This window comes from Nerophis ophidion, linkage group LG07, assembly GCF_033978795.1.
Source record: "Nerophis ophidion isolate RoL-2023_Sa linkage group LG07, RoL_Noph_v1.0, whole genome shotgun sequence".
NCBI lineage: Eukaryota > Metazoa > Chordata > Actinopteri > Syngnathiformes > Syngnathidae > Nerophis > Nerophis ophidion.
Window position 1 is genome coordinate 4,139,331 of NC_084617.1, and position 23,575 is coordinate 4,162,905.

A 23,575-nucleotide genomic window follows, 5' to 3' on the forward strand; every position below is an offset into this window, starting at 1 on the left:
TAACAACACACAACAACAGCAGTCACGTTTTCGTCTACCGTAAAGCAGTTCGTCTGCCGTAAACAGCAATGTTGTGACACTCTTAAACAGGACAATACTGCCATCTACTGTGCATGCATATGTGACAATAACATCTACGGCTTTTAGAGCAGTGGTTCTCACCTTTTTTCAGAGATGTACCCCCCCCCCGTGAACATTTTTTAATTCAAGTACCCCCTAATCAGAGCAAAGCATTTTTGGTTGAAAAAAAAGTAAAATACAGCACTATGTCATCAGTTTCTGATTTATTAAATTGTATAACAGTGTAAAATATTGCTCATTTGTAGTGGTCTTTCTTGAACTATTCGGAAAAAAAGATACAAAAATAACTAAAAACTTGTTGAAAAATACACAAGTGTATCAATTATAAAGATTTCTACATATACTGCGATGAGTGGGGGGGACTTGTCCAGGGCGTACCCCGCCTTCCGCCCGATTGTAGCTGAGATAGGCACCAGCGCACCCCAAAGGGAAAAAGCGGTAGAAATGGATGGATGCATAGCTGTAAATATACTCCTCCCCTCTTAGCCCCACCCCAACCACGCCCCTCGCCCCACCCCCGACAACGCCCCCCACCTCCCGAACTAGGAGGTCTCAATGTTGGCAAGTATGAGTGTGATGTTAGCACGAGGGCTAACATAACAATGCAAGTGTCGCTAAAATGTGCCTCCTTCTGCCCCACTGTCACATCTGTTCTATTGTTTTCAACATGTTTGGTGTTTCTAAAACAAAAGCATGACTCACTTTTTTCCCCCACGATGAATATATTGTGTGTGTTTGCATAGTCGGAGTGGGCGAGTTTCAAAGAGTCGAGACACAAGGGGGGAAATACACCATAATCATTATCACTTTATCCCTGCGGGAGGATGAAGGAAATATTCATCATAATTATTATGTCGGGAGACAGGAAATGTAATTTCTCGAGTGTTGCACCATCAAAGAATTGAGTACATCAGGGAAATTATTTTAACACTTATAGCTTTTTTGGAAAAGCATCAACTTGGTTTCCATCTGTGAAGTCATTTTTTCTTTATTTAGAATCCTCAGGGTGACGCAATCAGCGTAAGTCAAGAACACAAACATGTTTTCAGCAGCCGGGTGGCGCTGACACTCAAACGGCCACAGGAAGTGATTGAGAAACTGCTACTAATGAATGAAAAACTGTACTATACTCTGTTTGAAAAGCACCTGTCCTCGGGCATGACGGGGTTGATGTTGCTGGTCGCAGTTTCACTTTGGCAGCCATCTACAAAAATTTTTGACCGCTAAGTAATTCACAAACAAGGATGGGGTGAGGGTCACCACTTTGTACGCAAATTGTCGAACAGTTTTAGAACAACATTTCTCAACGAGCTATTCCACGGAATTTAGGGATTTTACCCTCTACCGCCTGTAAAAACCCCTCTAAATTCCTTGCAATAGCTCGTTGAGAAAGGCTGATCCCTCAGTATCAAAAACAGACATCGGTGTGTAAAGGATATCACCACATGGGCTCAGGAACCCTTCATAAAACCACTGTCAGTAACTACATTTGGTCGCTACATCTGTAAGTGCAAGTTAAAGCTCTACTATGCAAAGCGAAAGCCATTTATCAACAACACCCAGGAACGTTGTCGGCTTCGCTGGGCCCGAGCTCATCTAAGATGGACTGATGCAAAGTGGAAAAGTGTTCTGTGGTCTGACGAGTCCATATTTCAAATTGTTTTTGGAAATATCCGACATCGTGTCATCCGGATCAAAGGGGAAGTAAACCATCCAGACTGTTATCGACGCAAAGTTGAAAAGCCAGCATGTGTGATGGTATGGGGGTGCATTAGTGCCCAAGGCATGGGTAACTTACACATCTGTGAAGGCACCATTAATGCTGAAAGGTACATACAGGTTTTGGAACAACATATGCTGCCATCCAAGCGCCGTCTTTTTCATGGACGCCCCTGCTTATTTCAGCAACACAATGCCAAGCCACATTCAGCACGTGTTACAACAGCGCGGCTTCGTAAAAAAAGAGTGCGGGTACTTTGCAGTCCAGACCTGTCTCCCATGGAAAATGTGTGGCGCATTATGAAGCGTAAAATAGGACAGCGGAGACCCCGGACTGTTGAAGGACTGAAGCTCTACATAAAACAAGAATGGGAAAGAATTCCACTTTCAAAGCTTCAACAATTAGTTTCCTCAGTTCCCAAACGTTTATTGAGTGTTGTTAAAAGAAAAGGTGATGTAACACAGTGGTGAACATGCCCTTTCCCAACTACTTTGGCACGTGTTGCAGCCATGAAATTCTAAGTTAATTATTATTTGCAAAAAAAAAATAAAGTTTATGAGTTTGAACATCAAATATGTTGTCTTTGTAGCATATTCAACTAAATATGGCTTGAAAAGGATTTGCAAATCATTGTATTCTGTTTATATTTACATCTAACACAATTTCCCAACTCATATGGAAACGGGGTTTGTAGTAATTAGCATAAAATCGACTTAACATTTGAGTTATTTATCATTATTCTCCTCTTAGGGCTGCAACTATTGATGCATTATTTAATAGTAAGTTATTTAAACAACCCAAATCATACAAATGGCCCGGAATTTTAAGCATTTTATTTATTGTTTACAAAAACCTCAACAGTCAACAGTCTTGTCAAATGATGACTTTTTATTGTTAAATTCTAAGTAAATTTCACATTTTCTGACACTTTTGTACTTTTATAATTGCTTTATGACACTTTCCTTTACAATTTAAATCCCACAAATGTGTACCTTGGACTCTGTTGTAAGATAAATCTTAATTGTGTTTCTCCCATATTATTTTTGGAACATACACATGAAAATACCAGACACATAATACATAAAAATAAATAAATAATACAAATATTAATTCAAAAAAATATATTTTTTTAATGTTTTATTAATGCTTTTTAGAAATGGCTTAATCACTGCTTTGTTGTAATTCTTAACATTGATACTGTTGTTGATACTATTCATTTTTGTTTGACTACTTTTGGATTGTTTTGTGTCATGTTTGTGTGTCCTCTCAATTGCTCTGTTTATTGCTATTTTGAATATTGCTTTTTAAATTGTATTATTATGGTATTATTGTGTATCATTTGGTTGGATTGATTAATAAAAATGAATAAATAAATACAATAAAAATAAATGAATACAATAAAAATAAATAAAAAATATGTCCAAATTAATTGTTTGGCATATATGTACATTGTGAAAATATAATAATGCAGCTTTGATGTAAAAAACTATGATCTTGAATGCATATTAAACAATAACTTTTCGCAAATTAACTCTGATGCTTGTGCAGCCTTTTGAGACACTCTTGTTTTAGTTCTAGTTGAGGTGGGGCGTGGCCTGCGGGCCTGACACGGAATGGGGTGTTGCCAGAACCGGCCTCGAAGACAGCGACAGGTGCGTAGATGGCCCAGGTAGGCCTTGTTATCTAATCACCCGTCGCCTTCATTAGCAGCAGCCGTCATGAGACTAGTAGTCGGGATTGGAGCTGCAGCAGGCAAAGACACTTTGCTGAAAATAAAACAGTGTTATACCCTGAAATTCCTGGCTCTCCTGGCAGTGTGTGGTGGTCCGAACAACCAACTACAGGGCTACATAATTAATCATTGATTGATTGATTGACTGATTGATTGATTGATTGATTTATTGATTGATTGATTGATTGGTGGATTGATTGATTGATTGATTGATTGATTGATTGATTTGATTGATTGATTGATTGATTGATTGATTGATTGATTGATTGATTGATTGATTGATTGATTGATTGATTGATTGATTGATTGATTGATTGAAGGTTTAGTTAGTGAGTGTCACTGTCTGTCGGACCTACTTTTATTGAAACGGCAGTTTCACAATAACTGTTAATCACCTTGGATAAAATAAATAATATGCAATCCCCCGGGAAGAACTGGATGAAGTCTGGGCTTCCCTGCTTAGGCTGCTGCCCCCGCGACCTGACCTCGGAAAAGCAGAAGAAGATGGACGGATGGATTTTTCGAAATTAGATAAAGATTGTACTCATTTGAAACAAATGTAGACGCAATGTCATTTCCATGTTCTTTGCTACGGGGCGGTTTAGCTCGGTTGGTAGAGCGGCCGTGCCAGCAACTTGAGGGTTGCAGGTTCGATTCCTGCTTCTGCCATCCTAGTCACTGCTGTTGTGTCCTTGGGCAAGACACTTTACCCACCTGCTCCCAGTGCCACCCACACTGGTTTGAATGTAACTTAGATATTGGGTTTCACTATGTAAAGCGCTTTGAGTCACTAGAGAAAAAGCGCTATATAAATATAATTCACAATTCACTTCACTACACACGTGCAGGAGTTGGATGAATTCCTGGAGGGTGCGTGTCTCGCCAGAACCCCGGCTCTCATTAGAAAACAAGCAGCAAGGAATGCATCGTCTATCCACAGTGTGAAACCGCTTCTCAGATACTGGTACTCGCCACCAGGGCGGAAAACAAACACAGTTTGTTCCAGGAGGAAAGGTTAAACACACGGAACAGGATGACACAAAAAAGTGAAAGTTTCGATGTAAAGGAGGGGTGTTCCGTCCAAATGTCGATACGGTCAATATCTAGTATGATATCAGTATATAAACAATACATTTCAACAAAAAAAATCCGGTATTACTTGGATGTGCTTAATGATGTCCAGAGACTATGATTGCATTTGAATTGATGTGTGCAGCTGGAATCTGCGCAGGACAAGAAAACACTTGGGAGGTGAGGAGCAGTGCAGTGGAGGGAGTAATAAACGCTGTTTGGGGCTGTTCATCATTGCACCGCTGACTGTTGTGATTGCCTGTCCCAAAGCTTCAGGACATTACCACCTTAACAGCTTTATGCTTAGATTGATGTTGTCCAGCAACACACACGGCACAAACACACCCGCACGTGCACACCCAATCAGAAATACTTTCAACAATCCCCGAGGGGAAATTAACATTTTCAGCACAGTCCCGTTCAAGAGCAGACAAACATTACAGGGAGACAGAACAGGATGTAACATTACAGGGAGACAGAACAGGATCTAACATTACAGGGAGACAGAACAGGCTATACATTACAGGGAGACAGAACAGGATCAAACATGACAGGGAGATAGAACAGGATCAAACATGACAGGGAGACAGAACAGGATCAAACATGACAGGGAGACAGAACAGGATCAAACATTACAGGGAGACAGAACAGGATCTAACATTACAGGGAGACGGAACAGGATGTAACATTACAGGGAAACAGAACAGGATCAAACATTACAGGGAGACAGAACAGGATCTAACATTACAGGGAGACAGAATAGGATCAAACATTACAGGGAGACGGAACAGGATCTAACATTACAGGGAGACTGAACAAGATCAAACATCACAGGGAGACAGAACAGGATCTAACATTACAGGGAGACAGAACAGGATCCAACATTACAGGGAGACAGATCAGGATCTAACATTACAGGGAGACAGAACAGGATCTAACATTACAGTGAGACAGAACAGGATCAAACATTACAGGGAGACTGAACAAGATCAAACATCACAGGGAGACAGAACAGGATCAACCATGACAGGGAGACAGAACAGGATCTAACATTACAGGGAGACAGAACAGGATCTAACATTACAGGGAGACAGAACAGGATGTAACATTACAGGGAGACAGAACAGGATCAAACATTACAGGGAGACAGAACAGGATCAAACATTACAGGGACACAGAACAGGATGAAACACTACAGGGAGACAAAACAGGATGTAACATTACAGGGAGACAGAACAGGATCTAACATTACAGGGAGACAGAACAGGATCAAACATTACAGGGAGACTGAACAAGATCAAACATCACAGGGAGACAGAACAGGATCAAACATTACAGGGAGACTGAACAAGATCAAACATCACAGGGAGACAGAACAGGATCTAACATTACAGGGAAACAGAACAGGATCCAACATTACATGGAGACAGAACAGGATCAAACATTACAGGGAGACTGAACAAGATCAAACATCACAGGGAGACAGAACAGGATCAAACATTACATGGAGACAGAACAGGATCAAACATTACAGGGAGACAGAACAGGATCAAACATTACAGGGAGACAGAACGGGGTGTAACATTACAGGGAGACAGAACAGGATCAAACATTACAGGGACACAGAACAGGATGTAACATTACAGGGAGACAGAACAGGATGTAACATTACAGGGAGACAGAACAGGATCAAACATTACAGGGACACAGAACAGGATGTAACATTACAGGGAGACAGAACAGGATCTAACCTTACAGGGAGACAGAACAGGATGTAACATTACAGGGAGACAGAACAGGATCAAACATTACAGGGAGACAGAACGGGGTGTAACATTACAGGGAGACAGAACAGGATCAAACATTACATGGAGACAGAACAGGATGTAACATGACAGGGAGACAGAACAGGATCTAGCATGACAGGGAGACAGAACAGGATCAAACATTACAGGGAGACTGAACAAGATCAAACATCACAGGGAGACAGAACAGGATCAAACATTACAGGGAGACAGAACAGGATCAAACATTACAGGGAGACAGAACAGGATCTAACATTACAGGGAGACTGAACAAGATCAAACATCACAGGGAGACAGAACAGGATCAACCATGACAGGGAGACAGAACAGGATCAAACATTACAGGGAGACTGAACAAGATCAAACATCACAGGGAGACAGAACAGGATCAAACATTACAGGGAGACAGAACAGGATCAAACATTACAGGGAGACTGAACAAGATCAAACATCACAGGGAGACAGAACAGGATCAAACATTACAGGGAGACAGAACAGGATCTAACATTACAGGGCGACAGATCAGGATCTAACATTACAGGGAGACAGAACAGGATCAAACATTACAGGGAGCCAGAACAGGATCTAACATTACAGAGAGACAGAACAGGATCTAGCATGACAGGGAGACAGAACAGGATCAAACATTACAGGGAGACAGAACAGGATCAACCATGACAGGGAGACAGAACAAGATCAAACATTACAGGGAGCCAGAACCGGATCAAACATTACAGGGAGACGGATCAGTATCAAACATTTCCGGGAGACAGAACAGGATCAAACATTACAGGGAGCCAGAACAGGATCTATCTATCTATCTATCTATCTATCTATCTATCTATCTATCTATCTATCTATCTATCTATCTATCTATCTATCTATCTATCTATCTATCTATCCATCCATCCATCCATCCATCCATCCATCTATCTATCTATGGACAACTATTTCCAGTTTTTTGGGGGAGGATGTTACTACATTGTGAGTAATTACCGACATAGCTTTGTTTTGGGTAAGCATCTGTCCTGCTAATACGAATATGTGGAGGGGGCGTGGCGTGTGGTTCTGCCGCGGAACGGGGTGTGCCAGGACCGGCCTCGAAGACAGCGACAGGTGCGTAGATGGCCCAGGTGGGCCTTGTTATCTAATCACCTGTTGCCTCTATTAGCAGCAGCCGTGATGAGACGAGTAGTTGGAGTTGGGGGTGCTGCTGAGGGACAGAGACGCAGAAAAAGACACGTTGCACGATTGAAGGGAAAATAAAACCAGAATTCCGGGCTCTCCTGGCAGTTATTGTGTTTTCTGAAACAATCGAGACGAAGGCCTCACGTGAATTTGGACGGGCGATTGAAATTCGAGCTAATTCCTCAAGTATTGCTTATGTCAACACATTGGTGGATCGAAAGCCGGCAGGGTCCATCATGCAAGGTGATGAATAAGTGCTGATGTCAGGTGTTTATCCCGCCCGTCTCCACCCCCCCAGTAATGAGGGCATTTTAAAGGATGGTGCCATCCTTCTCCGGCTGGTGGCTGCCAACACACTGACACACACTCTGTCTCGCTTGTCCTCGCACTAGAATGAAGCCTTGGCTCCGCTCCAGGCAGATCCGCTCAATATTCCACCCATCCAAAAATTCGGATCGTTCACTAGAGGCCAAACATTGGCAGAGTCACAGTTGTGTCACAGCAATCAATCCGGCTTCAATGTGAAACCGCTATGCCGGCACAACAATGCTGCACAGGATCCTCGTGTTGACTTTAGTCCTCCAAGAAAGCAAAACATTCCGGATAGACGTGCAGAATTTGAGAAGGTCTAGAGCAAAGATCTGTGGTTTTCTATAGTTGTTTTATAATGATAAACACATACTGCATGTATCAGTATGACAATGGAATTATATTACCTAAGTTATTTGGACTGCAAAACTAACAATAAAAACTACAATTCTACTGGTTAATAAAGATGGTGTGTGTGGAGAGGCGGAGCCGACGGTTCGACAGAGTCCCGCCCAAGATGGCGGCGAGGAGGCGGAAGCGTGGCAGGAGCTGAAAATAAAGCTGAAAAACACCACGCAAAAAACGTGTCTTATTTGGATAAATAAAGAAGTCTACACCTGCTCAAAGTCATGTCCTTCCTTGGTGGTCCATGGAACCCGCAAAAAGACGGTGCGAGTCGTTCACAGTGTGAAATAAAATATGGAGGGGTTTGGACTTCAAAAGTAGCTATAAAAACTATATTTCTACTAGATAATAAAGAGGGTGTGAAGTACAATATGGAGGTATTTGGATTTCAAAAGTAACAATAAGAAATAAAAATTCTACCGGTTAATAAAGTTAGTGTGACGTATAATATGGAGGTATTTGGACTTCAAAACTAACAATAAAAACTACAATTCTACTGGTTAATAAAGATGGTGTGTGTGGAGAGGCGGAGCCGACGGTCCGACAGAGTCCCGCCCAAGATGGCGGCGAGGAGGCGGAAGCGTGGCAGGAGCTGAAAATAAAGCTGAAAAACACCACGCAAAAAACGTGTCTTATTTGGATAAATAAAGAAGTCTACACCTGCTCAAAGTCATGTCCTTCCTTGGTGGTCCATGGAACCCGCAAAAAGACGGTGCGAGTCGTTCACGGTGTGAAATAAAATATGGAGGGGTTTGGACTTCAAAAGTAACTATAAAAACTACAATTCTACTGGTTAATAAAGAGGGTGTGAAGTACAATATGGAGGTATTTGGACTTCAAAACTAACAATAAGAAATTCAAATTCTACTGGTTAATAAAGACTGTTGTGAAGTATAATATGGAGGTATATGGACTTCAAAACCAACAATAATAACTACAATTCTACCGGTTAATGAAGTTAGTGTGAAGTACAATATGGAGGTATTTGGACTTCAAAACTAACAATAAAAACTCAATTTCTACTGGCTAATAAAGAGATTGTGAAAAGTACAATATGGAGGTATTTGGACTTCAAAACTATCAACAAAAATTATAATTTTACTAGTTAATAAAGAGGGTGTGAAGTACAATATGGAGGTATTTGGACTTCAAAACTAACAATAAAAACTCAATTTCTACTGGCTAATAAAAAGATTGTGAAAAGTACAATATGGAGGTATTTGGACTTCAAAACTAACAATAAAAACTACAATTCTACTGGTTAATAAAGATGGTGTGTGTGGAGAGGCGGAGCCGACGGTCCGACAGAGTCCCGCCCAAGATGGCGGCGAGGAGGTGGAAATGGCGAGCGAGCGGCGAGGCGGGGCGTGCCGGGAGCGACCCCACAAACGGATCGCGCACCTGGATACAATTAATGAATCCTCTCGCACTTTTAAAAGGGGCGGCAGCCGTGGACGTTGGGGAGAGAGGTGGAGAAACAAGGAAGGAACAAGAGGGAGAGGCGACAACACGAGCAGCAGAGAGCGAGAGCGAAAGGCAGACAAAAAGCTGAAAAGCTACAGGGAGGAGCTAGCGGTGAAGCTGAAAAGCGCCACGCAAAAAAAAATTGTCTTATTTGGATAAATCAAGAAGTCTACACCTGCTCAAAGTCATGTCCTTCCTGGGTGGTCCATGGAACCCACAAGAAAATGGTGCGAGTCGTTCACAGTGTGAAATAAAATATGGAGGGGTTTGGACTTCAAAAGTAACTATAAAAACTACAATTCTACTGGTTAATAAAGAGGGTGTGAAGTACAATATGGAGAGGTATTTGGACTTCAAAACTAACAATAAGAAATTCAAATTCTACTGGTTAATAAAGACTGTTGTGAAGTATAATACGGAGGTATATGGACTTCAAAACCAACAATAATAACTACAATTCTACCGGGTAATGAAGTTAGTGTGACGTATAATATGGAGGTATTTGGACTTCAAAACTAACAATAAAAACTCAATTTCTACTGGCTAATAAAAACATTGTGAAAAGTACAATATGGAGGTATTTGGACTTCAAAACTAACAATAAAAACTACAATTCTACTAGTTAATAAAGATGGTGTGTGTAGAGAGGCGGAGCCGACAGTTCGACAGAGTCCCGCCCAAGATGGCGGCGAGGAGGCAGAAATGGCGAGCGAGCGGCGAGGCGGGGCGTGCCGGGATCAACCCCACAAACGGATTGCACACCTGTATACAATTAATGAATCTTCTCGCACTTTTAAAAGGGGCGGCAGCCGTGGACGTCGTGGAGAGAGGTGGAGAAACAAGGAAGGAACAAGAGGGAGAGACGACAACACGAGCAGCAGAGAGCGAGAGCGAAAGGCAGACAAAAACGACGTGGCCGGCTGAAAAGCTACACGGAGGAGCCAGCGGTGAGAGCGTGGCAGAAGCTGAAAAGCACCACGCAAAAAAAACCTTGTCTTATTTGGATGAATAGAGAAGTCTAAACCTGCTCAAAGTCATGTCCTTCCTGGGTGGTCCACGGAACCCGCAAGAAGACGGTGCGAGTTGTTCACAGTGTGAAATAAAATATGGAGGGGTTCGGACTTCAAAAGTAGCTATAAAAACTACATTTCTACTAGTTAATAAAGACAGTGTGAAGTACAATATGGAGGTATTTGGATTTCAAAAGTAACAATAAGAAATAAAAATTCTACTGGTTAATAAAGACTGTTGTGAAGTATAATACGGAGGTATTTGGACTTCAAAACTAACAATAAAAACTCAATTTCTACTGGCTAATAAAGAGATTGTGAAAAGTACAATATGGAGGTATTTGGACTTCAAAACTAACAACATGTGTGTACATAACATGTACCGACGTCCCACTGGGGTTGAGTTTTTCCTTGCCCTTATGTGGGCTCTACCGAGGATGTCGTTGTGGTTTGTGCAGCCCTTTGAGACACTTGTGATTTAGGGCTATATAAATAAACATTGAACGATTGATTGATCTGTGATGAGGTGGCATCTTGTCCAGGGTGTACCCAGCCTTCCGCCTGATTGTAGCCGAGATGGGCACCAGCGTCCCCCGCCACCCCCAAGCGGTAGTAAATGGATGGATGATTGATTGATTGATTCAAATATTAAACATGTAGGTACATAACACGTAGATATTAAACATGTAGGTAGATAACATGTAGATATTAAACATGTAGGTAGATAACATGTAGATATTAAACATGTGAATACATAACATGTAGATATTAAACATGTGAATACATAACATGTAGATATTAAACATGTAGGTAGACAACATGTAGATATTAAACATGTAGGTAGATAACATGTAGATATTAAACATGTAGGTAGATAACATGTAGATATTAAACATGTAGGTAGATAACATGTAGATATTAAACATGTAGGTAGATAACATGTAGATATTAAACTTGTGAATACATAACATGTAGATATTAAACATGTAGGTAGATAACATGTAGATATTAAACTTGTAGGTAGATAACATGTAGATATTAAACATGTAGGTAAATAACATGTAGATATTAAACATGTGAATACATAAAATGCTATTAACTAACCTCTGTGCCATCGCGGTGCCTCCCACAAAATATTGCACGAGCTAAATAAGAGATTCGGTGAGAATCTGGATACAGTTGTGGCAGATCAACTGCTGGCACAGACAGCAAACAGCTTGGACTTTTGTAGCATTTATTCGGATGTTGTTGGTTTTGTGTTCCCTTCATTTCAGAGAACGGTAAAGTCACACTGCTTTTCAACCATTGATTAAATTAAATTATCCAAGTTTTATTTCATAGTATTGTCCTTTGAGAATATATCCAGCTGAACCACGCACTTTACACAATGCCGCAGCTAATTCATGGATTTCACAAGCCTCACAACCACAAATAAACAACACATTAGAGATCTGAAATAGCAACGGGTCACATTATAATAAACTCAGACAATCATTCAGTTGGTCATTTAGCGAGTTATGGACTCACCGTCATCATAGAGAAAAAAACAATGAAATGCACAAGATAAAGCCAATCTATGTAAACAAAAAAGCTAAAGACAATAGAACCGGTCAAAGTTTTGAAGGAATCTTCCACACGAGTACAATCTTTAGACATGCAGCTGTGTCAAAGTTACATAGCTTAGCATCCCCAACGCAGGGTCCGTGCACTTTAAGTGAACGGGCACATACAGTTGATAGACAGTTGCGATATCCAATCAGATCACAGGTTGTTGACAGTAGCTGTTCTGCTACCACTAAAAGTTGTAAACTGTTGTTGTTAAAGTGTGTCATGCTTGTCATTCAATTAACATTGTTAGATGTGTGACATACAACGATGTCAAGTACAAGTCCGAGTCCATGGTTCTCGCAAGGAAAAGGGTGGAGTGCCATCTCCCCGGGTTGGGGAGGAGACCCTGCCCCAAGTGGAGGAGTTCAAGTACCTCGGAGTCTTGTCCAAGAGTGAGGGAAGAGTGGATGGTGAGATCGACAGGTACTTGAACTCCTCCACTTGGGGCAGGGTCTCCTCCCCAACCCGGAGATGGCACTCCACCCTTTTCCGGGCGAGAACCATGGACTCTGACTTGGAGGTGCTGATTCTCATCCCAGTCGCTTCACACTCGACTGCGAACCGATCCAGTGAGAGATGAAAATCCTGGCCAGAGGAAGGAGCTGAGCCGGACAGCAAAGCTCTCAATTTACCGGTCGATCTACGTTCCCGACCTGTCCTATGGTCATGAGCTTTGGGTTATGACCGAAAAACAAAGTTCTCGCCCGGAGAAGGGTGGAGTGCCATCTCCGGGTTGGGGAGGAGACCCTGCCCCAAGTGGAGGAGTTCAAGTACAGAGGAGTTTTGTTCAAGAGTGAGGGAAGAGTGGATCGTGAGATGGACAGGCGGATCGGTGCGGCGTCTTCAGTAATGCGGACGCTGTATCGATCTGTTGTGGTAAAAAGGAGCTGAGCCGGAAGACAATCTCAATTTACCGGTTGATCTACGTTCCCGACCTGTCCTATGGTCATGAGCTTTGGGTTATGACCGAAAAGACAAGGTTCTCGCTTGGAAAAGGGTGGAGTGCCATCTCCGGGTTGGGGAGGAGATCCTGCCCCAAGTGGAGGAGTTCAAGTACAGAGGAGTTTTTTTCAAGAGTGAGGGAAGAGTTGATCGTGAGATCGACAGGCGGATCCGTGCGGCGTCTTTAGTAATGCGGACGCTGTATCGATCCGGCTCAGCTCTCAATTTACCGGTCGATCTAGGTTCTCATCCTCACCTATGGTCATGAGCTTTGGGCTATGACCGAAAGGACAAGGTTCTCACCCGGAAAAGGGTGGAGTGCCATCTCCGGGTTGGGGGGGAGACCCTGCCCCAAGTGGTGGAGTTCAAGTACAGAGGAGTTTTGTTCAAGAGTGAGGGAAGAGTGGATCGTGAGATCGACAGGCGGATCCGTGCGGCGTCTTTAGTAATGCGGATGCTGTATCGATCCATTGTGGTAAAAAGGAGCTGAGCCGGAAGACAATCTCTCAATTTACCGGTCCATATACGTTCCCGACCTCTCCTATGGTCATGAGCTTTGGGTTATGACTGAAAGGACAAGGTTCTCGCCTGGAAAAGGGTGGAGTGCCATCTCCGGGTTGGGGAGGAGACCCTGCCCCAAGTGGAGGAGTTCAAGTACCTAGGAGTCTTGTTCACGAGTGAGGGAAGAGTGGATGGTGAGATCGACAGGCGGATCGGTGTGGCGTCTTCAGTAATGCGGACGCTGTATCGATCCGGCTCAGCTCTCAATTTACCGGTCGATCTAGGTTCTCATCCTCACCTATGGTCATGAGCTTTGGGCTATGACAGAAAGGACAAGGTTCTCACCCGGAAAAGGGTGGAGTGCCATCCCCGGGTTGGGGAGGAGACCCTGCCCCAAGTGGAGGAGTTCAAGTACCTCGGAGTCTTGTTCACGAGTGAGGGAAGAGTGGCTGGTGAGATCGACAGGCGGATTGGTGTGGCGTCTTCAGTAATGCGGACGCTGTATCGATCCGGCTCAGCTCTCAATTTACCGGTCGATCTAGGTTCCCATCCTCCCCTTTGGTCATGAGCTTTGGGCTATGACCACAGGGACAAGATCACGGGTACAAGCGGCCAAAACGGTCACGTAAATCCACCAGTAACAGACGCCGAAAGGCAGAAGGCGAAGGACTAAGACTGCACTCAATGACTTTTCCGGTAGACTACTTTTCTGCGGTCTTTTTTAAAATCTGAGAATGAACCCAAGCGCCTGTGTAAATATTTCATGTTTCAATGTGCACACCTGCAGCTTATAGACTTGTCGGGCCAATTTGTTCCAACAAATTGTTGGATGCGGCTTATATTTATGAAAATGAGGGTGCTCAGTCTTACGAGGTACAATGACAAGATTGAGATCTGTAACAATTTGATTCTTTCGCACATTTGTATTCAATGTGGACCCTTCTGTGGCAGTAAGAATTTAAGAACTATTGTGACCAGTGCAGCAAAACTGATGCCACATTTAGCTTCTCTTAGTTTGTCCTAGAAATGTGAAACAATCAGAAACTGATCAAATGAAAAATGTACCTGGAATTGGTCATGTCCGTCTGTCCTCCTTGGCTCTTCTCCAGCCCCAGCTTGGTGAAAATCCCAATGAGCACCATGATGGCCACCACGCCACAGATAATATACACGATCATATGGGTTTGGTCGCGGTCCGGCTCCTGTTGAACCTCCGTGACAGGGTCCGCCGGTCGCCCTGTGTTTGCCCAGACAGGCGTGTCGTAGTTGGAACAGGAAGTCTGATCCAAACTGTGGATTTTGGCTTGGCAGCAGAAGCGGTAGAAGCAAGAACCGCAGCAGAAGCTATAGATCCCGGCGTTGCAGTTGAAGGGCGGGTCCCACTGGCCCATGACGTCGTAGTAACCCCAGCACCGGTTGGCCCCGCCTGGGACTGTTTGGTCCTCTTTGTTGGGAGTTGGTGTTGGCAGGGCAGCCTCTGGTAACAGCGATCGCTCAGTCGTCTGGTTGTTTGGAGGAGCTTGGGCCAGAACTTGATGGTTTAGTCCGCCCAGCCGGGTCAAAGCCAGAAAAAGGGCCACTGAGAAGCTGACCAACATGTGGGAAGACATCTTGGATGCTTGGTCTCGGGATGCCTCAGCGATGTGTAATCGTTACAGACACACCCAACATTAATGCTCCTAGATTTGGGGGGAAAGAAACAGAAATAAATACAAAGTTACAAATATTCATCGCACCTGCATGATCAATTTGTGAAATCTAATGGATCATGCAGCGAGAGAGCGTCACTATGCATGACACATACAACCACTGAATTACCATTACCACCAGAACTACCTCAAAGAACTACTCACCCCCAAATCCTCCACACAACACCTCCGTTCCAAACAGGCTAACCTCCTCCAACCTCCAAGGACTAAGCTACAAACTATGGGAGACCGGGCTTTCTGCTCCGCCGCCCCCAGTCTGTGGAACGCTCTGCCTGACCACCTGAGGGCACCATAGACTGTAATTGCTTTTAAAAAAAGGCTGAAAAACCCTTCTTTTAAAAAAAGCCTTTTTATAGATATATGCATACAAGTTCTAGCTATTAGGCTGTTCTAGGTTTTATTTCTATTTATTTGTTATTATCTTTATTATTATTATTATTATCATTAATTTTAATACACTGTAGCACTTTGAGGTTGTTTGCTCAATGTAAAGTGCTTTTTACAAATAAAATCTATTATTATTATTATTAATATTACAAAGGGACTACATTGGCATCAAGGCAGTGGAAAAAGTGAGTGAAATAAATACAAGTGAGTGAAATAAATACATTTCCCAGAATTTATCCCACAGTAGAAGATAAAACTTTTGAGGTTGTAAACCCAGTACGTCAATCAAAGGTTTTGGGAACAATCGTCTCGAAGGTGGTACACAACTAACCTATATATATATATATATATATATATATATATATATATATATATATATATATACATGCTCGAAAGTGTACATACACTTGTAAAGAACATAATGTCATGGCTGTCTTGATTTTCCGATAATTTCCACAAAAATCGAGCTGTTTGGCAACAATACGTCGTAGTAACCCCACCACCGGTTGGCCTCACTATCACTATTACGTTAGATCCACTATGGACTGGACTCTCACTATTACGTTAGATCCACTATGGACTGGACTCTCACTATTACGTTAGATCCACTATGGACTGGACTCTCACACTATTATGTTAGATCCACTGTGGACTGGACTCTCACTAATATGTTAGATCCACTATGGACTGGACTCCTACTATTATGTTAAATCCACTATGGACTGGACTCTCACTATTATGTTAGATCCACTATGGACTGGACTCTCACTATTATGTTAGATCCACTATGGACTGGACTCTCACACTATTATGTTAGATCCACTATGGACTGGACTCTCACACTATTATGTTAGATCCACTATGGACTGGACTCTCACACTATTATGTTAGATCCACTATGGACTGGACTCTCACTATTATGTTAGATCCACTATGGACTGGACTCTCATACTATTATGTTAGATCCACTATGGACTGTACTCTCTAACTATTATGTTAAATCCACTATGGACTGGACTCTCACACTATTATGTTCGATCCACTATGGACTGGACTCACACTATTATGTTAGATCCACTATGGACTGGACTCTCACTATTATGTTAGATCCACCATGGACGGGACTCTCACTATTATGTTAGATCCACTATGGACTGGACTCTCACTATTATGTTAGATCCACTATGGACTGGACTCTCACTATTATGTTAGATCCACTATGGACTGGACTCTCACTATTATGTTAGATCCACTTTGAATTGGACTCTCACACTATTATGTTAGATCCACTATGGACTGGACTCTCATACTATTATGTTAGATCCACTATGGACTGTACTCTCTAACTATTATGTTAAATCCACTATGGACTGGACTCTCACACTATTACGTTAGATCCACTATGGACTGGACTCTCACACTATTATGTTACATCCACTATGGACTGGACTCTCACTATTATGTTAGATCCACTATGGACTGGACTCTCACACTATTATGTTAGATCCACTATGGACTGGACTCTCACACTATTATGTTAGATCCACTATGGACTGGACTCTCACTATTATGTTAGATCCACTATGGACTGGACTCTCACTATTATGTTGGATCCACTATGGACTGGACTCTCACTATTATGTTAGATCCACTATGGAGTGGACTATCACTATTATGTTAGATCCACTATGGACTGGACTCTAACACTATTATGTTAGATCCACTATGGACTGGACTCCCACTATTATGTTAGATCCACGATGGACTGGAGTGTCACATTATGTCAGACCCACTTGACCTCCATTGCCTCCGGTCTCCCCTAGAGGGGGTAGGTGGGCTGTTACCCACATTTGCGGTCCTCTCCAAGGTTTCTTATACTCATTTTTATCAAAGTCTTACTGGGCTGTGAGTTTTTCCTTGCCCTTAGGTGGGCGCTGAACCGCGGATGTTGTTGTGGCTTGTGCAGCCCTTTGAGACACTTGTGATTTAGGGCTACATAAATAAACATTGATTGATTGATTGATACTCAGCTATATATTTGGGGGAGAAAAGGTGAGGCCTTTAATCCTAGTAACACCATACCTACCGTCAAGCATGGTGGTGTTAGTATTAGGCCTAGGTATGGTGTTACTAGGCCTTTAATCCTAGTAACACCACACCTACCGTCAAGCATGGTGGTGTTAGTATTAGGCCTAGGTATGGTGTTACTAGGCCTTTAATCCTAGTAACACCATACCTACCGTCAAGCATGGTGGTGTTAGTATTATGCTCTGGGCCTGTTTTGCTGCCAATGGAACTGCTGCTTTACAGAGAGTAAATGGGACAATGAAAAAGGAGGATTGCCTCCAAATCCTTCAGGACAAGCTAAAATCCTCAGCTCGGGGGTTGGGTCTTTGGCATACTTGCCAACCCTCCCGATTTTCCCAGGAGACTCCCTAGCTTCATTGTCCCCCCCCCCCCCGAAAATCTCCCGGGGCAACCATTCTCCTGAATTTCTCCCGATCTCCACCGCCAGTCACATAATATATGCAGCTTTTACACACATGTAAGTGAATGCAAGGCATACTTGGTCAACAGCCATACAGGTCACACTGAGGGTGGCCGTATAAACAACTTTAACACTGTTACAAATATGCGCCACACTGTGAACCCACACCAAACAAAAATTTTGTGAGAACATCCGCACCGTAACACAACATAAACACAACCGAATAAATACCCAGAATCCCTTGCAGAAATAACTCTTTGGACGCTACAATATACACCCATGCTACCACCAAACCCCGGGCCCCCACCACCCACCTCAACCGTACCCCATCCCCCAATCTCCTGAATTCGGAGGTCTCAAAGTTGGCAAGTATGGTCTTGGGCGCAGTTGGGTGTTCCAACAGGACAATGACCCCAAAAACACGATCAAAAGTGGTAAAGGAATGGCTACATCAGGCTAGAATGAAGGTTTTAGAATGGCCTACCCAAAGTCCTGACTTAAACGCGTGGACAATGCTGAAGAAACAAGTCCATGGTAGGAAAACCAACCGAATTAGCTGAACTGCACCTATTTACATATATTTTTAAATATAAATATATAAGATGGCGGCGAGGAGGCGGAGAATGCGAGCGAGCGGCGAGGCGGGGTGTGCCGGGAGCGACGCCACAAGCGAGATTAGGTGTGTACAATTAAGGTATCTCCTATCGATGTATAAAAGGGGAGAAGGAGGAGAGAACGGGGCAGGAGGAGTCGGAGAGTCTGCAGCAAAAGACGGAGAGCAAGAGGCAAACGAAGACGCGGCAAAACTAAAGAGCGGACCGAAAAGCGAGCAGTGGAGAAGGAAGGAGCTGAAAAGCAACCCGACCTGCACTAAGATTTATTTAAAAAAATAAAGAAGTCTTTTGATTGATTGATTGATTGATACTTTTATCAGTAGATTACACAGTTCAGTACATATTCCGTACAATTGACCACTAAATGGTAAAACCCCAATAGATAGCATAAGAACAAGTATATACATTAGAATTACATTTGATTATTTACATTAGGTTATTTAGAAACGGTGAGCAAAATCCCAGGACCACACGGGGGGACCTTGTGAATGACCCGCAGAGAGCTGGGACCAAAGTAACAAAGGTTACCATCAGTAACACACTACGCCGACAGGGAATCAAATCCTGCAGTGCCGGACGTGTCCCCCTGCTTAAGCCAGTGCATGTCCAAGCCCATCGGAAGTTTGCCAGGGAGCACATGGATGATACAGCAGAGGATTGGGAGAATGTCATGTGGTCAGATGAAACCAAAATAGAACTTTTTGGTATAAACTCAACTGGTCGTGTTTGGAGGGAGAATAATACTGAGTTGTATCCCAAGAACACCATACCTACTGTGAAGCATGGGGGTGGAAACATCATGCTTTGGGGCTGTTTTTCTGCTAAGGGGACAGGACGATTGATCCGTGTTAAGGAAAGAATGAATGGGGCCATGTATCGTGAGATTTGGAGCCAAAACCTTTGAATGGTTGACCAAATACTTATTTTCCACCATAATTTACTAATAAATTCTTTAAAATTCCTACAATGTGAATTCCTGGATTTTTTTTCCACATTCTGTCTCTCACAGTTGAAGTGTACCTATGATGAAAATTACAGACCTCTGTCATCATTTTAAGTGAGAAAACTTGCACAATCGGTGGCTGACTAAATACTTTTTTGCCCCACTGTATGTACAGCCAGCAGAGAACATAGTGAGTTCAGATAGCATAAGAACAAGTATATACATTAGAATTACATTTCGTTATTTACATTAGGTTATTTAGAACGGTGAGCAAAATCCCAGGACCACACGGGGGGACCTGGTGAATGACCTGCAGAGAGCTGGGACCAAAGTAACAAAGGTTACCATCAGTAACACACTACGCCGACAGGGAATCAAATCCTGCAGTGCCAGACGTGTCCCCCTGCTTAAGCCAGTGCATGTCCAAGCCCATCTGAAGTTTGCCAGGGAGCACATGGATGATACAGCAGAGGATTGGGAGAATGTCATGTGGTCAGATGAAACCAAAATAGAACTTTTTGGTATAAACTCAACTGGTCGTGTTTGGAGGGAGAATAATACTGAGTTGCATCCCAAGAACACCATACCTACTGTGATGCATGGGGGTGGAAACATCATGCTTTGGGGCTGTTTTTCTGCTAAGGGGACAGGACGATTAATCTGTGTTAAGGAAATAATGAATAGGGCCATGTATCGTGAGATTTGGAGCCAAAACCTTTGAATGGTTGACCAAATACTTATTTTCCACCATAATTTACAAATAAATTCTTTAAAATTCCTACAATGTGAATTCCCGGATTTTTTTTTTAACATTCTGTCTCTCACAGTTGAAGTGTACCTAGGATGAAAATTACAGACCTCTGTCATCATTTTAAGTGGGAGAACTTGCACAATCGCTGGCTGACTAAATGCTTTTTTGCCCCACTGTGTGTGCATCAGAGCAGAGAACATAGTGAGTTCAGATAGCATAAGAACAAGTATATACATTAGAATTACATTTCGTTATTTACATTAGGTTATTTAGAGCGGTGAGCAAAATCCCAGGACCACACGGGGGGACCTGGTGAATGACCTAGCAGAGAGCTGGGACCAAAGTAACAAAGGTTACCATCAGTAACACACTACGCCGACAGGGAATCAAATCCTGCAGTGCCAGACGTGTCCCCCTGCTTAAGCCAGTGCATGTCCAAGCCCATCGGAAGTTTGCCAGAGAGCACATGGATGATACAGCAGAGGATTGGGAGAATGTCATGCGGTCAGATGAAACCAAAATAGAAAGTTTTGGTATAAACTCAACTCCTCGTGTTTGGAGGAAGAATAATACTGAGTTGTATCCCAAGAACACCATACCTACTGTGAAGCATGGGGGTGGGAACATCATGCTTTGGGGCTGTTTTTCTGCTAAGGGGACAGGACCATTGATCCGTGTTAAGGAAAGAATGAATGGGGCCATGTATCGTGAGATTTTGAGCCAAAACCTTTGAATGGTTGACCAAATACTTATTTTCCACCATAATTTATGAATAAATTCTTTAAAATTCCTACAATGTGAATTCCCGGATTTTTTTTCACAGTCTGTCTCTCACAGTTGAAGTGTACCTATGATGAAAATTACAGACCTCTGTCATTATTTTTAAGTGGGACAACTTGCACAATCGCTGGCTGACTAAATACTTTTTTGCCCCACTTTATGTGCAGCAGAGCAGAGAACATAGTGAGTTCAGATAGCATAAGAACAAGTATATACATTAGAATTACATTTGATTGTTTACATTAGGTTATTTATAATCCGGGGACATGGGATGTGAATGGAGGAGGGTATTAGTAAAGGGTTGAAGTTGCCTGGAGGTGTTGTTTTAGAGCAGTTTTGAAGGAATATAGAGATGCACTTACTTTTATACCTGTTGGGAGTGCATTCCACATTGATGAGTTAAGACATTTGTTAGATCGGAATCTGGGTTTAACGTGGTTTGTGGAGCTCCCCCCGGTGTTGTGGTTATGGCGGTCATTTAAGTAAGTCTACGATGTCCTTCCTTGGTGGTCCATGGAACCCGCACCACGGCTTGAGTCCGTCACAGGGTGTTACCATTTAGTGGTCAATTGTACGGAATGCAATCTACTAATAAAAGTTTCAATCAATCAAATTGGAAACTCAAGACAGTCACAAGTGTATGCAAACTTTTACCCAGGGCTGCATGTGGTAAGTAAGTGGAAAAAGGTCACCTTTCACAAAGCCTCAGGGGGGGAATCCGGCGGTTGTAAACAAATCCCAATCCTGGCGTTGTGCGTATCCAGTCGGGGGCGAATAAACCAAGAGTCCGGCCGGCGAGTACGTGGAAGTCACACGACACGCCAAAGAAGCAGGGAGACTCTTCGGCAATTCACAGAGTGGCGAGCGCCCATCTTGGGAGGGCTCCTCAGTCCTGGGACATGCTGCTCACACCACAATATCACTGCACCAGGGCGCCCTCTTTTATCTTGGTGGTGGGCATCTCCTCACAGTAGTTTCCTTTGCAGACCTACAGGTGAACAGGGCTCGTCCTTCAAAAGAAAACCACGGGCTGTAATCCTACCAAGACGACGACGACGACTCTCCGGAAGCATCTATTTCCCTTTTCTTTCAGACAAGTGGCTTTTCGCAGCTTTGACCCCTGCTCATTACCACAGAACTCCTATTATCTGTACTTGGGGGAGGAGATGTTGTGATGCCGGATGGAATTACCGACTCATGAACTATTCATTTAGAAAATAAAAAAAAAACGTACCTCACCCGTGTGGCTCTTTTCTTTTTTTTTTGTGCAAAATGTCAGCGTGAGGACAAGAGAGAGTCGCTCTCTCTTGCACTTTGGCTGAAGTTTGGGTCAGAATCAGAAAGCTTTGTTGTTGTTGTTGTTGACGAGGCCAGCGGGAGATGCGGCGGCACTGCTGCCATCACAACATGTCCTGTTTTCAAAGAAGCCTCTTTTTATGAGGGGGGGCTGCGTCCGTTTCACATCATGCTTTTTTTTTTCCCCCTCTTCTTCTACCTGAACAAAAGAAATGATGCAATATGCAGAATATTGAATATTCCAATAATTAAACTCAATTTTCTCCCTGGCCGGCCGCAGCTTCTTTGAAAACAGGCATAATTTGATATATATGTATAGGAGTTGTATATATATATCACATATATGTGTTTTCACTGTGGGACGCTCCAGACAGAAGTGGTGAGACGGTGGGAAGCCCCAAAAGCAACACGGTGCTTTTGCTTTTGCTTTTGTTTTGTCATTCCATTCCTCCTCCTTTTGCAGATCTTCTTCACTCCGTTATCCCGTTGTCCAGGTTTGATCCCGCTCACGTCCAAGCGTTTGTATATCCCGTCACTTGGCGATGCTCGCACTGCCGCTCGCTGCCGTTCTCCAACAGGAATGGATGACAATGTCTCACACACTCCTCCCTCTCGCTCGCTCACACTCCTCCCCCTACTCTCTCTCTACACACACACACACATACACACTCTTGTATTTGTGACCTTCTGGAGACCTCCAAAAAATGCCTACCTCTTTAGGACCACTCTTTCTAGATACATAAAGATGTGTATTTACAACAGGGGTCGGGA

General features: G+C 43.1%; 1 protein-coding gene across 1 annotated transcript in view; it reads right to left on the bottom strand.

Annotated features, from left to right (window-relative positions):
- The window catches only part of LOC133555812 (protein shisa-8-like), a 188,336-nt gene extending 164,969 nt beyond the window's left edge, over positions 1-23,367 (bottom strand). Inside the window, exons 1-2 of the mRNA XM_061905208.1 lie at positions 22,201-23,367; positions 14,902-15,515 (exon numbers count right to left, since the gene is read on the bottom strand). Coding sequence (XP_061761192.1) covers positions 14,902-15,446 — 545 coding nt within the window. The 5' untranslated portion in view covers positions 15,447-15,515; positions 22,201-23,367. The remainder of the gene's footprint in view (positions 1-14,901; positions 15,516-22,200) is intronic.
- Between the last annotated feature and the right edge of the window lie 208 nt (positions 23,368-23,575).